Genomic DNA, 17,594 nt, shown 5'->3' with positions numbered 1-17,594 from the left:
TTAATAGCATCTGCCAGCAGTTACACCTTCCAGATGTGTCTCTGTGCTCTGCAATGAAAGTAGATTTGCCAAGGTAAATTTCAATACTGAAATTGCCAAGGTAAATTAACTTGCATTGGATATGTATCTTAAATGCATGATCATTTACATTAGCAAATTTCTGATCAGTTTTTTGAGAATGCAGTATTTCAGGGTATATTACATGAAGTTCTATTCACTGAGACAAAAGCAAAATATTACAGTCGTTGAAATCTGAAACAAAACAGAAAAATGCTAGAAATATTCACCTCATACATCAATGGAGAGAAAAAGAGTAAACATTTGAGGTTCTGCAGTGTTCTCTATCTTCAAAGATGTTGCCTGCCTTGCTTTGTGTTTCAAGTATTTTCTGTTTTATTTCTCTTCACTGAAAACTTTCACTAATCTGCAATGAAATGTCTACCTTTATCAAATACATTTTCTAAAAGAAACCTTATTCATATTTTAAGATTTAGACAAACAAAATTCCTGAAGAACATACGCAATTCAGGACATCCAAAAAAAAGTGGACAAAGGCAATAAAATTGCAAATATACTGCCTGTTCATAAGTTTCTAAGTTTCCTTTATTGATAAAGTGCCAGTCAGTGAATCATATTTGATATCAACGTAAATCAGTTAGCCAATTTCAAGTAAGGAACTACAATTATCTGCAGTGTTGCTGGCCAAAGTATGGATCCAGATGGGGGCAGTTATGTCACAAGGCACCAAGAAAATTATTTTGTTGTCCTCAACAGAAAAAAAAAACAAGACCTAAAACAACAAAACACAATATCCTTTTTAAAAACTGCACAATTAAATCCACGGATAATATTCACCTTTGATAGAAATTTCTTTGCCCTGGAAGTTATGCAAATAACGTAGTAACACTTCCTTCCAATAGCTGCGGTAGCTGATGAGTCCCAGGTCCGACAGCGGGCGCTCAGGGGAACCAACCTTTTCTTCTACCTTGGACAACAAATAGCCTTTTTCAAGAAAGATAAATATAACTGAATTAAAAGGATGAACTCATTTTGTAAAACGTGTAGTACTTTTCAAATTCACATGCATTGTACCACAAGTAATTCATCCCCACCTCATATTTAAAGAATCAATGTTCTTTAAATGACAATGACTGGCATTAAAAAGTCGTGCATCCTTAAAAGCAAGTTTATTTTTGTTATGTATGTGCATAAAACATATGGAACTTTTGACAATCTAAGGAATTAAGTGTCAGCCTCCACCACATTATGAAACATGAAAATCTGACTTCATTTCTGATTTCACTGAAAAAAAAAATCAACCTTGAAATAAAAAAAAGAGAATGGTTCAGATCTTCATCCAGGGAAATCAAAGGTAAATCTCCAATCTCGCAATAGTTGGAAAGGGGAAATCAGGATCAAAATACCTGGCTCATATACTGCAACCAATCTATAATAACTTGCACAACATATTCTAAAGTCACAACAAAAAAAAGCATTTCCCCACCTTAAGAGTCAACATTTGTTGGACATAATGGTTGAGTCAACCAATACAGCACGAAATACATCAAATCACTGAACTTCTGAAGAATTTACAGTAAGCACTTAATTCAATACTACTGGCAGTTATTGACGTATTGGTACAAAGGAAAATAGTAGAAATGAACTGAGCCTGCAACTTAACAATTTATTCCCTACTCCAGAGGTGAGTGTGCTCATTGCAGTCACAAAGCTAGATAAAATATAAATTTATATTATGCTTTTGCATCAAACCAGGCATCTATAATTGAAGTATGAATCAGAACATTTAAGTAATAGTCCAAATAGTTACTGTTATTATATTTCAATACATACTGAAGTCAATAAGCATTTTTCCAAATCCTTGTCTCATATACTGTGGCATTGTCAAAATGCATGACACATTATAGTTGAGGAATGAGTTCTTCTCCTGAAATGAAAATCAAACACACCAGATACTGGTTACTTGTATATTTTCATAGCAGTATTCTTCCAACTTCAATCTGTTAATGAGAACATGTGTGAAAACAACCAGTTTAATGATTCAACACTACAGCAAAATTGTTTCCTTTTATCAATAGCTCATTCAAATACACGGCATTGATGAATCTTTGACAAGATACTAAAACCGACTAAAGCTCTTGCCTTTTTTTTTGAAAGTGTATTTCACACTCAAGGTAAAAAAAAAAACCCATCTCTACCAAGTTTCTGGTTATTGAATTCACCACAGGAATAACTGAAGTCCCAGATGCCTGTAGTGTTGCAGATCAAGACTTCCTTGAAAAACGCTAGCATGAATTGAAGAAATAACTGCAGCTTTCTGGTAAAATAGCATGGTTGGAAGGCAGCCCTAAAACATGGTAAGCTTTATGAAATGAAAATCCTGAAACAAAAACAGAAATTGGAAATATCAGGAGGTCAGGCAGAATTGCTTGCCAGAGTAAGAGTTTCAAGTCAATAACCCTTAATGTGATTAAACCTTGACAGGGTAGATGCAGGATTCATTTCTCCTGGCTGGGACCTCAATAACGGTAGTTATTTTCTTAAAAAATGGCATCAGCCATTCTGTACAAACATGAAAAGAAATGTCTTCACTCAGTGTGGTGAACCTTTGGAATTCACTAACCAATATAGCAATGGAGGCTCAGTTGCTTACTATATCCAAGACAGTTTGGTATTGAGATACTGGGAGAATCTATGGATATAGGATCAACACAGTAAAGTAATGCTGAGGCAAAAGAGTAGCCACGATGGTATAAAATGAAAGAACAGCACAAGGGGTTGAAAGAACAGCACAAAGGGTTGAATGGCCTATTCCTGGTACTATTTGCTATGTCTTTACTGCATCAATTATCCTGAGAAGGCAAGTCCAAATCCCACTGAAGATACTAAATAAGTACTTTTTCATGTAAATAGTGCCATTAATAATGACAAAGCTACTGGATTGTAAATAATAATTTCTCCCTTATCCAGTTAGCCAATATATGACTACAGCTCCATAACATAGATAACTTTTAGCTGCCTCTTAAATCATGTCCAGCAAGACACTCAGTTACACAAAAAGAAACAAGACTGCAGTGATTCAAGGCAGTCCAGCATAATTACAAGAGCACAGCAATAGTTAGGCAATAATTCCATTCTTCCCATTTTTGAGAAAGAATTTTTAAAATTGTCAGATCTCCAACACTCATTCATTCAGGTGCCTTGCCATTCGACGTGGGCGATCATGTCTCTCCATCCATCACAGTCCCTGACCCTCCGAATTGTAGTTGTTGCCTCCCGTTTCTAGCCATGATGTTATTCCATCTATCACTCTCATTCTCTGTCTCTGCTTCTTTTTCCTTCCAGCTTTCCAGTTGTAACTAAATGTTCTAATGTCTCTCTTCGCATGATGTGTCCAAAGAATTTTAATTGCCGTTTTCTGATTTTTTTAAGTAATGTATGTTTTGTTTTTGTTCTCTGTAGAACTTCGTTGGTTATTCTATACTTATATGATATGTATAGCATTCTTCTGAGGAACCACATCCCTGCTGCATTGACTCTTTTTTCCATTACATTGATTCTTCAACAGTCCAGATGTATTCAAAGTAATGCAATAAACTTATGAAGGATACTCAAACAAAAATACATTTGTTACAATGACAGAACTAAGATAATTGATGGATGAACTATGATAAGCAGGACTTCCTGCTCTTTATTCCTTTCTTCAGATATTTCAAAGCTGAAATAAACCACTATTTTTGCTGTTAGTGATGACAGAGTAGAAATAATGCACTGGATTCTTTCAGAATGCAAAGTCTATATTGGCTTTAGGCATTCATGCCATTATTTCCCAAATGGCTTGAATAAAATGTGCAGAATTCATTCATGTGAAATGTTTACTCCATTTGCACAAGGTCTCCTGGGTTAGATGTGCTCTGTATGAATTCCCTGATTATGAATCTGAGATACTGTGAATCCAATAACAACAAAAAAAAAATCTCTGAATGAGCTTGGATAAATTTATTCAACATAAATTAAATTCTCTTAAAGATCTTTGAGCTCAACTGTCCTGAGGGGGTTTGACAGCTTCAATTGCTTATGAATTCTATGCTAATATTACAAATACTAAAAACTATTTGAATATATCAAAATGATGATTTAGATGTTCCCTTGGTAAAGAAACCTATTATGCTTGGATATCTTATCTTTCAAATTGCAGATTTTTATTATTTATTGTAAAAGCTGGGTAAGATGCAGTAAAAAAACAAAATGAGTTATGAGGCAGTATAATTTCCTCACACAAATCACCACACAGTACATTTTTTAGATAGTTATATAATCTAGGTACCAGATGCTTTAATATCGATATAATATTAATCTACCTAGTGTGTTCTTCAGCCCAAGATTCATCAATATTCATATACAACCATAAACACTGCATCAATAACCAAACTTAAGTGAAAGGCTGGCATTAAAATAATGTACAGAAACAACACATCTTACAAACATTTCCTGAAAGGAAGCATTACATGGCCGGCTGATTAGATTTTTTCCATCTTTTAAATACTTAGTTGCTTAAATTGCTGAGAATGAGCTCACAGCAGGGAAAGTGGGTTCAGAAGCAACATTAGGGCCAATAGTCTCAGTGACAGAATTAAAAGATGAGAAAGAATCAGAAATGCATTATGAGTCAGAAACAAAGGGAGCAGGTGAATGAGATTGTGATTTTAAAAGGATAAAAAGAAATTATGCACACTAAAAAAGAGAAATTTTGAAAATCTCCAAGACTAACATGAAACATACTGGAATGAAAAAGAACAAGTTTCAATTGTTCCCCTATGCAAGAAAGATCAAGTGGCATTGCTGATATACTGTAGAAGTCTTAATTTACATAAGTAGCATTACAACTTATTACAGAAATAAATCTAAGATAGTGAGCAGTAAAGATGTCAGGAAAGACAGACAGGTGATGGGGCAAATTTGTAGCCATTGGGATGAGTTGCAGTGCAATAAAGTTGTAGTGAAATCAAAGCGAAAAGTACCAAATACTGGTCTTAAGGTGTTGTACTTAAATGCACACAGCATAAGGAATAAGGTGGATGATCTTGTTGTACAGCTACAGATTGGCAGGTATGATATTGTGGCCATCACTGAGAAGTGGCTAAAGGATGCATGTCTCTGGGAGCTGAACGTCCAAGGATACACGGTGTATCGGAAGGATAGGAAGGTAGGCAGAGGGGGAGGAGTGGCTTTACTGGTAAGAAATGATATTAAATCATTAGAAAGAGGTGATACAGGATCAGAAGGTGCAGAATTTTTATGGGTTGAGCTAAGAAATAGCAGGGGTAAAAGGACCCTGATGGCAGTTATTTACAGGCCTCCGAACAGCTGCAGTGATGTGGACTACAAATTACAACAGGAAATAGAAAAGGCTTGTCAGAAGGGCAGTGTTATGATAATTGTGGGGGATTTTAACATGTGAATAGATTGGGAAAATCAGGTTGGCACTGGATCTCAAGAGAGAGAATTTGTAGAATGTCTGCGAGATGGCTTTTTAGAACAGCTTGGTGTTGAGCCCACTAGGGGATCGGCTGTACTGGATTGGGTATTATGTAATGAACCAGAGGTGATTAGAGAGATTGAGGTGAAGGAACCCTTAGGAGACAGTGATCATAACATGATTGAGTTCACTGTGAAATTTGAAAAAGAGAAGCCGAAATCTGATGTGTTGGTATTTCAGTGGAGTAAAGGAAATTACAGTGGCATGAGAGAGGAACTGGCCAAAGTTAACTGGAAAGGGACACTGGCGGGAAAGACAGCAGAGCAGCAGTGGCTGGAGTTTATGCGAGAAGTGAGGAAGGTGCAAGACAGGTATATTCCAAAAAAGAAGAAATTTTCGAATGCAAAAAGGATGCAACCGTGGCTGACAAGAGAAGTCAAAGCCAAAGTTAAAGCAAAGGAGAGGGCATACAAGGAAGCAAAAATTAGTGGGAAGACGGAGGATTGGGAAGTTTTTAAAAGCTTACAAAAGGAAACTAATAAGGTCATTAAGAGGGAAAAGATTAACTATGAAAGGAAGCTAGCAAATAATATCAAAGAAGATACTAAAAGCTTTTTCAAGTATATAAAGAGTAAAAGACAGGTGAGAGTAGATATAGGACCGATAGAAAATGATGCTGGAGAAATTGTAATGGGAGATAAGGAGATGGCAGAGGAACTGAACGAGTATTTTGCATCAGTCTTCACTGAGGAAGACATCAGCAGTATATCAGACACTCAAGGGTGGCAGGGAAGAGAAGTGTGCACAGTCACAATTACGACAGAGAAAGTACTCAGGAAGCTGAATAGTCTAAAGGTAGATAAATCTCCCGGACCAGATGGAATGCACCCTCGTGTTCTGAAGGAAGTAGCTGTGGAGATTGCGGAGGCATTAGCGATGATCTTTCAAAAGTCGATAGATTCTGGCATGGTTCCGGAGGATTGGAAGATTGCAAGTGTCACTCCGCTATTTAAGAAGGGGGCAAGGAAGCAAAAAGGAAATTATAGACCTGTTAGCTTGACATCGGTGGTTGGGAAGTTGTTGGAGTCGATTGTCAAGGATGAGGTTACAGAATACCTGGAGGCACATGACAAGATAGGCAGAACTCAACATGGATTCCTTAAAGGAAAATCCTGCCTGACCAACCTATTACAATTTTTTGAGGAAATTACCAGTAGGCTAGACAAGGGAGATGCAGTGGATGTTGTATATTTAGATTTTCAGAAGGCCTTTGACAAGGTGCCACACATGAGGCTACTTTACAAGATAAGAGCCCATGGAATTACGGGAAAGTTACATACGTGGATAGAGCATTGGCTGATTGGCAGGAAACAAAGAGTGGGAATAAAGGGATCCTATTCTGGTTGGCTGCCGGTTACCAGTGGTGTTCCACAGGGGTCCGTGTTGGGGCCGCTTCTTTTTACATTGTACATCAACGATTTGGATTATGGAATAGAGGGCTTTGTGGCTAAGTTTGCTGACGATACGAAGATAGGTGGAGGGGCCATAGTGCTGAGGAAACGGAGAGTCTGCAAAGAGACTTGGATAGATTGGAAGAATGGGGAAAGAAGTGGCAAATGAAATACAATGTTGGAAAGTGTATGGTTATGCACTTTGGCAGAAGAAATAAACGGGCAGACTATTATTTAAATGGGGAAAGAATTCAAAGTTCTGAGATGCAATGGGACTTGGAAGTCCTCATACAGGATACCCTTAAGGTTAACCTCCAGGTTGAGTCAGTAGTGAAGAAGGCGAATGCAATGTTGGCATTCATTTCTAGAGGAATAGAGTATAGAAGCAGGGATGTTTTGTTGAGGCACTATAAGGCGCTGGTGAGACCTCACTTGGAGTACTGTGGGCAGTTTTGGTCTCCTTATTTAAGGAAGGATATGATGTTGGAGAGGGTACAGAGAAGATTCACTAGAATGATTCCGGGAATGAAAGGGTTAACATATGAGGAACGTTTATCAGCTCTTGGACTGTATTCCTTGGAGTTTAGAAGAATGAGGGGAGACTTCATAGAAACATTTCGAATGTTGAAAGGCATGGACAGAGTGGATGTGGCAAAGTTGTTTCCCATGATGGGGGAAGTCTAGTACGAGAGGGCATGACTTAAGGATTGAAGGGCGCCCATTCAGAACAGAAATGCGAAGAAATTTTTTTAGTCAGAGGGTGGTGAATCTATGGAATTTGTTGCCACGGGCAGCAATGGAGGCCAAGTCATTGGGTGTATTTAAGGCAGAGATTGATAGGTATCTGAGTAGCCAGGGCATCAAAGGTTATGGTGATAAGGCGGGGGAGTGGGACTAAATGGGAGAATGGATCAGCTCATGATAAAATGGTGGAGCAGACTCGATGGGCCAAATGGCCAACTTCTGCTCCTTGTCTTATGGTCTTATTACAGGACATTTCATGTGTTTTATTTCTTTAAACATAGGGAGATTGACCTGAAGGTGTCACTTTCATGAGGCCAGCAACTAAGGAATGCATATCATCAAGCAATTTGAAACAATTTACGAATTATGGGGTGCTTCTGTTTTGTCTCAAAGACTTGAATGATTTTATGCATTAATAATGATATGGAGATTCAAACTCATCATTGATCACTACCAAATTTCCAGCAGATTATTTATCCAATATTTCATTAGCAATATGCCCAATTCTTCAATATTTTCTGCAAATTCATTCAAATTGACAAAATAAAGACACAAAAACTATTAACATCCTCTACCTTGGAGAAATATCCAACAAGATGACATCCTGTATTATCAGCTTCTGTCATCACATAAAACAAGAAAGGTTCTACATCATAATATAATGTCTTGTGGTCCAAAAATAGCTTCGCCAGAAGGCACAGGTTCTGGCAGTAGATCTAGAACAAATAGAAGAAATAAATCATTAAAACATTTCATTTAAAATTCAAAAAGGCCTACGAGAGACCAAAACTTTCTTTAGCAAGACAGCAATAAATAAGTTTACATAGCTTAAGTCATTGTAGAGGAATTAAAAGCAGATCTCTTTAAAAAGTTGAAGTCTTTAGAAGTTAAAAGAAATTAAGACAAATGCAGGGATCCTACTATTATCATATCATTCAAAACTTGCAATCTTTCATACAGGACATTGCCTTTGCCCAAAGAGCAGTTGTGAAGAGAGAACACATTAATCTTCTGAAATTTTTATTAGATAGAAACAAAAGTTTAAAGTTCCAACAAGAAGAATACTTAGACACTCTAATCAGCTCCTAATCAAAGTAAACTTCCATTCCTGTTCATTCAAGGAAAGATGTTCAACTGTAAAAATATCATAGACTTGAAACTACATTTCCCCCAAACAATCAAGAGCAAAAAGGTGAGTTTACGGGCCAAAAGGGAAAAAAAAGTGATTTTCTTTCAATGCATGTTGTAAAAGGGAATACAGATCAGGTGATAATTCATTTCTGATCTGACAACTGAAGACTGCGAGCTGTGTTGTTATCCCTGGAGTTTTTTTTTGCCCCGGTGCAGAAAAGCCAAAAGAAGATGCATCAACAATGCTGCTGGGTTGGTCTTTTCTTTCAGTGGATGCTGAGACATAGCAAAACTAGAAGGTGCATAGGTTATATAGCAAAAACATGATTTGTCAATAATTAGCTGAATGAAATTCCCTTATTTGCCATCGTTTGATAAAGTATCACATAATAGGCTCATAAGCAAGGTTGAAGCCCCTAGCACAAAAGGAGTAGTAGTAGCAGTATGGGTAAGAAATTGGCTTAGCTACAGAACAACATGGTAAATAGTGTTTTTATGGAGTGAAGATAAATAGTGGTGTTCTGCAAGAATCAGCTCTGGAAAGAAATACTGGTGTACATCAATCTCCAGGATTTGAGCACAATTTCAACATTTGCAGTCAGCACAAAATATGTATACATAATCACCGGGATTGCTCCAAGTAGTATACATCAGTTACTAATAGTTTTCGAAATTAATACTGGATTGTTGTAAAATAATTTGAACTATTATTTGGTAGAAAAAGTTTTCAATAGATTCAACTATGAAGTAAAATGAACACAATCATTCACTTGCTGAAACTTTCATTTTATTTAAAAATAAAAAGTACCTTATTTTTCTTTCCATCCACTTCAAACACTGATATATTTCCTTTTCTATAGATTTCATCCCCTGGAGGATGCTTCCATACACATTTTGCCTGGAAGTAATATAAAAAAGAGCAATTAAGGCTAGACACAGAATAATACATTTTTCCAGAGAGAAATGAATTAATTTTATATTTTTTAAATACTTTCTGCCTAACACAAAACCCAATGTGAAATTCTATGTTTAGAGCCCAGGATTCAAACCTACTTTCATCTTTAGTATGGAAGAAAATGTAATTTTCAGAGTACATAACTTTCCCAAAATGAATGAAGTAAATACTTGCAGAATAGAATACAAATCACCAGAAGTGTTCATAACTACTCAAAATTTGGCTACATAAAGCTACAAGTATTTGTGGAAAGACTGCACAATTCTACAGACAGATGCATAAAAAAACCCAGTAATATCACCCAGAAAAAGGCTGGGTGATTTAACTTAACTTGAAGTATGATGCCCCATGACAGGCTAATTTAAATTCAAGAACCAAGTTCTTTTTGTTCAAGGAAAAAATATTAGGACAGGTAAAGGTCAAGATGCTTTAAAACATCTAAAATAAAACTCAATGACAGACCACACCACGGAAGCAAGTGCAAGGGCAACCAAGAGCCAAGTTATACAGCACAGAACAGGCTCCTCAAACAACTATCAAGCACTCAAATTACATTAATCCTATTTAATTTTCCCTATACTCCATCAACGTCCTCCAATTTCGATCATTCACCTACACAATGGAGGCAATTTACAGTGAACAACTATTCCACCAATCTGCACATTATTAATATGTGGGAAGAAACTGGAGTAGTCAGAAATCCATGCAATTACAGGGATAGTGTACAAACCCCACACAAATGCAGCATAGAGATCAGAATTGAGTCTGGGTAACTAGAATTGTGAGGCAACAGCTATACTAGTTGTATCACTTTTGCAGCTAAGCAAGAACAGAAGAAGAGTAGGCCTCAGGCTCTTCAAGCCTGCTCACCATTTAATACTATAATGGCAAATCTATGCTGACGTCAACTACAATTCTGTGCCATTTCTCCATAACCCTCTGTTCGTCTCTCTGAAAAGCTTATTCAACTCTGCTTTAAATACTGCTAATGATTCAGCTTCCAACATTCATTCTAACACAACCCATTTTCAAGTTAATTTAAAATTTAAGAAAAAGTATTTAAGATCATTTTCAATTAATTTCTACTAGCAGTTGATTGTGAAATATATTCTACAGAAGAATAAACTCTTCTTGGGCTTCGAGTTTATTCGTCATATATGCAAGGGAAGCACTTGATCCGTTTTCATATTCTGCAGAACATAAAATGAAATAAATTCCTAAGGTTCAACTTCGTATATTACAACTCTACTTTCTTTACTGATGTTTAATTCAACACTTAAACTTTTCATGACAGATGAACAGATGCAAAACTTGACTGTTTCTCTTTCCATAGATGCTGACTGATTTACAGAGTGTCTTCAGCATTTTCAGTTATTGTTTCACATTTCCAATTTGCTATTTTCTTTCAATTTTCATTACTGTTGAATTACTGCTACTTCTCTTCCAGGAAAGACAACCTTTGAGAAGTTTTGCTCTGCTCTGCTCTGCTGGGATTTCCATCTGTCCAGTTCATTTTGTGTTCTTAAGGTTCACAAACTAAAATGACGACAATCTCTTTTCACAGATGCTGCCCGATCTGCTGAGTTCTTCCAGCATTTTGTTTTTATTTTATATTAAATACTTCATGTCTTTTCTATGCCAGCTGTAAACAGCAAGTTCCATATTTATAAGATATCAAAATTACAGCAGGTTAAGACACAACAGTTAACTTTTTTTAACTAATAAAAACAGGGTAGCAGTGGCGTAGCTGAAGCTTTTTGTGTAGTAACTCGAGCATGACCCAGGTTCAATCTTGACTACTTGTGCTACATGTGTACAGTTTGCATATATTCTTTGCATGGGTATGTCTAAGTGCTCTAATTTCCTCCCAGATCTCAGAGCCTTGAAGTTTAATTAGTTAACTGTCATTGTACATTGCCCACAGTGTGTATGCAACATTGTGACAATAGACTACAAGGAAAATTAGAAGAGAAGTGGGATTACTTTGTTAGCTCATATGTACCTAGAAACATAGAAAACCTGCAGCACAATACAGGCCCTTCAGCCCATAATGCTTTAGAAAGGGTTACCCATAGCCCTCTATTTTTCTAAGCTCCATGTACCTATCCAGGAGTCTCTCAAAAGACCCTATTGTATCCGCCTCCAACACCGTTGCCAGCAGCCCATTCCACACACTCACCACTCTCTGAGTAAAAAACTTACCCCTGACATCTCCACTGTACCTACTCCCCAGCACCTTAAACCTGTGTCCTCTTGCAGCAACCACTTCAGTCCTGGGAAAAAGCCTCTGACTATCCACACAATCAATGCCTCTCATCATCTTATACACCTCTATCAGGTTACCTCTCATCCTCTGTCGCTCCAAGGAGAAAAGGCCGAGTTCATTCAACCTATTCTCATAAGGCATGCTCCCCAATCCAGGCAACATCCTTGTAAATCTCCTCTGCACCCCTTTGAAAGTTTCCACATCCTTCCTGAAGTGAGGTGTTCATAAATGAGCACAGAACTCCAAATGGGGTCTGACCAGGGTCCTATATAACTGCAACATTATCTCTCAGCTCCCAAACTCAATCCCAAGATTGATGAAGGCAAATGCACAGTATGCCTTCTTAACCAGAGTCAACCTGCGCAGCAGCTTTGAGTGTCCTATGGACTCGGACCCCAAGATCCCTCTGACCCTACACACTGCCAAGAGTCTTACCATTAATACTATAGTCTGCCATCATATTTGACCTACCAAAATGAACCACCTCACCTCACCTGAACTCCATCTGCCACTGCCACTTCTCAGCCCAGTTTTACATCCTATCAATGTCCCGCAGTAACCTGTCAGCCCTCCACACTACCCACAACACCTCCAACCTTTGTGTCATCAGCAAATTTACTAACCCATCCCTCCACTTCCTCATCCAGGTCATTTATAAAAATCACGAAGAGAAGGGGTCCCAGAAGAGATCCCTGAAGCACACCACTGGTGACCGACCTCCATGCAGAATATGACCCATCTACAACCACTCTTTGCCTTCTGTGGGCAAGTCAATTCTGGATCCACAAAGCAAGGTCCCATGGACCTTAGCTTTCTACCTGATAGCTTTTTTGGTCATAAGGAAATAAACTTCAGAAGTTCTTAATCAAAAAAGCAATGAAACTTTCACATTAAAAATCATTTACGAAACGGACTCCATGGCAGTGCAGCAATTAGCTTGACTATTACAGCTCGGGCCAAAGTTCAAAGTTCAATTTCAGCACAGTCTGTAAGGAGGCTCTGTTTGTCCTCCCTGTGGAATGCATGAGTTTTCCCCGGGTGCTCTGATTTCCTCCCTCAGTCCAAAGACATACTGGGTAGGTTAAATGGTCATGGAAAAATTGTCCTGCAATTAGGTTAGGGTTATTCGGGGTTGATGGGGGCTGCAGGGTGGTGTGGCTTGAAAGGGCCAGAAGAGCCTACTCCACACTATATCACTAAATAAAAATAAATAAATAAATCTTACTTGTCACTACAATATTTCCAATGGCAAGTTCAAATGGCAAGATAGAATCCACATTTCTCAAATGAATAGGAATTTTTATAGGAGATTTGTCCAATAGGATAGTTAACTCCAAGCCATTGTGCTGAGGTATTAAAAATAAAGCAATTGGCTTGCACCAAAGCAGAGGGTGACAAGATCATTTCTCACCCCAATGCCCTCAAAAAGATCCTATGAAAGTCTGAACAGTTGTGACTAAGCCGAGAGAGATTTAGAGCTCAAGCTTACACAAAATTCTGTGTTATTTACACCAGAGATATTGCTACAATGGAGGGTGGGGAGAGAACTGCATTTGTACAATGCTTATGTCCAAGTCTGTAGCCCAAGGAGTGGGGCTGTCTAAGTCCCTCTGCTAATGTTGTCACGTGTTGCCCAAGTCCAAGAAATAACCTCAATGAAATACCAACCGTACCCACAGTGCAGCTAATTTTATTAAATTCTACCCTACCTGTGTAAGTTATTTGCAATAACCAAATTGAAATAACATTTTAAAAAAAAACTGAGATGGCATGCTTTTTTGAAAATGTACACTTTTAAAGACTGACATGATATCTAGAGATAGTGCTCAATGTAAATGAGAAAGTTACGTGAAATAGAATATTAAAAATATAACTACCATATTAGATAAATCAACCATCACAATTAGTTACATGCGAAAATATATTTATACCAAGACTAGGTTGTAACGAAAGTCAGCATCTTAGAATACAAGTAATTTCCGAATTGCTTACTGAATTGTATTCAGTTTCAGATTTTATTTTCATGTAGTTTTTATAACTGCAGCAAAACTCCAAATTACCAACAAATTTATCTAATAACTAATCACTTGATGAACTTTCAAAACAGTTTTTGCTACCAAATGACCTACCATATGCCTCCGAAGGATGGTCTGACTTTTCATGTACTTAAGACAGAACTCACACATGTATAGCCTCCCTAGACGAGCATATTCTTCAGGATATGGAGAATGGTACCAGGTATCCAGTTCATATCGACCAAACACAATGGTCTTAATCATGTTACTGCCTTCTGTAATTTGCCCTTGTAACCTCAATTTCTCCTACAGGATAAAGAGACAATTGAAGCAGTATAATAACACTCAAGTAATCAGAGTGATCTACAAAATTGGTCTCATTTTATTTGAAAAGGAACAAAGCCCAATGCCATTTATTCATTATATTGCAGCAACAATTATTAATAATTTTAATTTTTACAACATCTTAACTCCATTGTGATTTCAATTTCAGACTTGTTTCTTTTCTAGGAATAAAGAGCAGTGTTCAACCAACTAAATACGGACCAACATATATTATTACGTCAAATACAATTGTTCAGCCCAGAAAACTAATATTCACATTTGTCTTTTCATCAATGCTGCCATCCAGTGTTGGTATCAAACTCTCAGGCTAGGAGACTAGACCCAAAATGCAACATTGCGTATTTCACATCTTTATCATGAATCATTTTTGATTCTGAGCATCATTAATTTAAAACCAACCAGTGTCATATTATGGGCACCCATAGTGGCTAGGAACTGGGTAAAACAATTTAAAATTAGTTTACAAAATGTAATGACAGCACCAAAATGTCATTAGATGCAAATCATAGTCCAGAGGGTAAAAGGACACCTGTTTTTGTGATCATGCTTTGAAATTTCTGAGAATAAATTTTAATATATGTGCAAACACGAGGTCCACATTGTTGCAACATTAGCTGCATAAGTAACCTTCTATAGGCATTACATCTTTAACCAAGACCATTTCAACAACTGCATGAAATGTAATTGCTGAAATTATATTTTTCTCAGCTTTGACTTATTTTGTATAATTTAAACTAAAACATTTTTTTTAAATAGCATCAACAGCAAAATAAATCTACAAAAATAATCTAACTCAATTGTTTTGTTGTTAGCTCTTCACCCCAACTCAGATCACTAAAAATATCCCCCCTCACACACCCTCCCCCCAGAATAACTCTTAAATTTTAAAATTTTTGAAAACTGAAGTCTGCAAAATCAGAGAGTTTCAATTTTTTGCATTTTAAGAATAAATTTAAGCATCAAACTATAAAATTCAAACACTGAATTACTATATTTTTTTCAAATGCACAATACTACAGTTATTTTTATTTCTGCTGTTATTCTACTTCAATATACCACAGATAAAGTGCAAATTAAACTAGAATCACATCATACCAGATCCTCTGAGGCGCGTGCTTGAGCTTTACGGAATAATTCCAAATCAAAATCAGATGTAAGATTGTCCAAAAGGGGCTCTCTTGTATTTCCATGTAACTGCCGGTGCTCCTGTAGAATTAAAAATAAACATTTGCTAATATTACAACGGGCATTACACCGAATCGGGTATACTACTGCATGTAAAGAAAATTTTAAAAAGCTGAAATTACACAAATATTTCTACAAAGTAACATACAGTAGATAATCTTGAAAGTATATTCTACAATTAAGGTAGCATCCAAGTTTCTATCCAACTATGTCATTACTTTTTTTATTCTTTGCATGGAAACAAGGAAGGTGCAGCCTTTGTTAATCGTGGGTACTAAAAATATAGTACAATGCAATATGGGGTGAATAACTAATATCAGAATCAGATTTATTATCACTGACATGTGGCATGAAATTTCTTAACTTAGCAGCTGCAGTTCAATGCAATACATAATATAGAAAAGAACAAAATAAAATAATAAGTTAATCAGTTACAGTATACATATATTGAATAGATTAAAAATTGTGCAAAAACAGAAATATATATTAAAAAAGTGAGGTAGTGTCCAAGGGTTCAATGTCCAATGTCAATGTCCATTCAGGAATCAGATGGCAGAGGGGAAGAAGCCGTTCCTGAATCGCTGAGTGTGTGCCTTCAGGCTTCTGTACCTCCTACCTGATGTTAACAGTGAGAAAAAGGCATGCCCTGGGTGCTGGAGGTCCTTAACAACGGACACTGCCATTCTGAGACACCGTTCCCTAAAGATGTCCTGGGTACTTTGTAGGCTAGTGCCCAAGATGGAGCTGACTAGATTTACAACCTTCTGCAGCTTCTTTCGGTCCTGTGTAGTAGCCCCTCCATACCAGACAGTGATGCAGCCTGTCAGAATGCTCTCCACAGTACATCTATAGAAGTTTTTGAGTGTATTTGTTGACATGCCAAATCTCTTCAAACTCCTAATGAAGTATAACCACTGTCTTGCCTTCTTTATAACTGCATTGATATGTTGGGACCAGGTTAGATCCTCAGAGATCTTGACACCTAGGAACTTGAAACTGCTCACTCTCTCCACTTCTGATCCCTCTATGAGGATTGGTATGCGTTCCTTCATCTTACCCTTCCTGAAGTTCACAATCAGCTCTTTCATTTTACTGACATTGAGTGCCAGGTTGTTGCTGCAGCACCATTCCACTAGTTGGCATATCTCACTCCCGTACGCCCTCTCATCAGCACCTGAGATTCTACTAACAATGGTTGTATCATCAGCAAATTTATAGATGGTATTTGAGCTATGTCATGTCATGTGTATATAGAGATTAGAGCAGTGGGCTAAGCATACAACCCTGAGGTGCACCAGTGTTGATCGTCAGTGAGGAGATGTTATCACCAATCCCCACAGATTCTGGTCTTCCCGTTAGGAAGTCAAGGATCCAATTGCAGAGGGAGATACAATGGCCCAGGTTCTGCAACTTCTCAATCAGGTTTGTGGGAATAATGGTATTAAATGCTGAGCTATAGTCGATGAACAGCACCCTGACATAGTTGTTTGTGTTAGCCAGGTGGTCTAAAGCCATATGAAGAGCCACTGAGATTGCATCTGCCGTTGACCTATTGTGACGATAGGCAAATTGCAATGGGTCCAGGTCCTTGATGAGGCAGGAGTTCAGTCCAGTCATGACCAAACTCTCAAAGCATTTCATCACTGTAGACCTGACTGCTACTAGGCGATAGTCATTAAGGCAGCTCACATTATTCTTCTTAGGTTTTTTTCTCAACAAATATCAAAAAACCAAAACAATTTGACTAAAGTCCATTTCTAAGAGTATTTGACGCCGTCACACGAATGAGTAGCATCAAGTATAAGCCTCATACTCAGCTACAAACACATTAAGGTCTTCTTCATGCAGCTCCTAAGCATGAAGGAGCATGAAGAAGCAGATGCAGCTCCTAAGGGACCGCGTTAGGGAACTGGAGCTGCAGCTCGATGACCTTCGTCTGGTCAGGGAGAGTGAGAAGTTGATAGAGAGGAGTTACAGGCAGGTGGTCACACTGGGGCCACGGGAG

At 37.5% G+C, this 17,594-nt stretch overlaps 1 protein-coding gene across 5 annotated transcripts in view; it reads right to left on the bottom strand.

Moving 5' to 3' along the window:
- Positions 1–17,594, bottom strand: part of kat7b (K(lysine) acetyltransferase 7b) — an 87,851-nt gene that overhangs the window by 6,241 nt on the left and 64,016 nt on the right. For 4 of the 5 annotated variants that reach the window (XM_072249575.1, XM_072249572.1, XM_072249573.1 and 1 more), the window contains 6 exons: positions 15,500–15,610; positions 14,174–14,365; positions 9,632–9,721; positions 8,268–8,408; positions 1,852–1,945; positions 856–1,002 (listed from right to left, as the gene is read on the bottom strand). In XM_072249575.1, coding sequence (XP_072105676.1) covers positions 856–1,002; positions 1,852–1,945; positions 8,268–8,408; positions 9,632–9,721; positions 14,174–14,365; positions 15,500–15,610 — 775 coding nt within the window. Of the gene's footprint in view, positions 1–287; positions 425–855; positions 1,003–1,851; positions 1,946–8,267; positions 8,409–9,631; positions 9,722–14,173; positions 14,366–15,499; positions 15,611–17,594 lie in introns of those variants that run through there. The other variant, XM_072249576.1, reaches the window with a different exon arrangement.

The sequence above is a fragment of the Mobula birostris genome, chromosome X (assembly GCF_030028105.1).
Source record: "Mobula birostris isolate sMobBir1 chromosome X, sMobBir1.hap1, whole genome shotgun sequence".
Taxonomy (NCBI): Eukaryota; Metazoa; Chordata; class Chondrichthyes; order Myliobatiformes; family Myliobatidae; genus Mobula; species Mobula birostris.
This window is presented reverse-complemented; position numbering and strand designations above follow the sequence as displayed.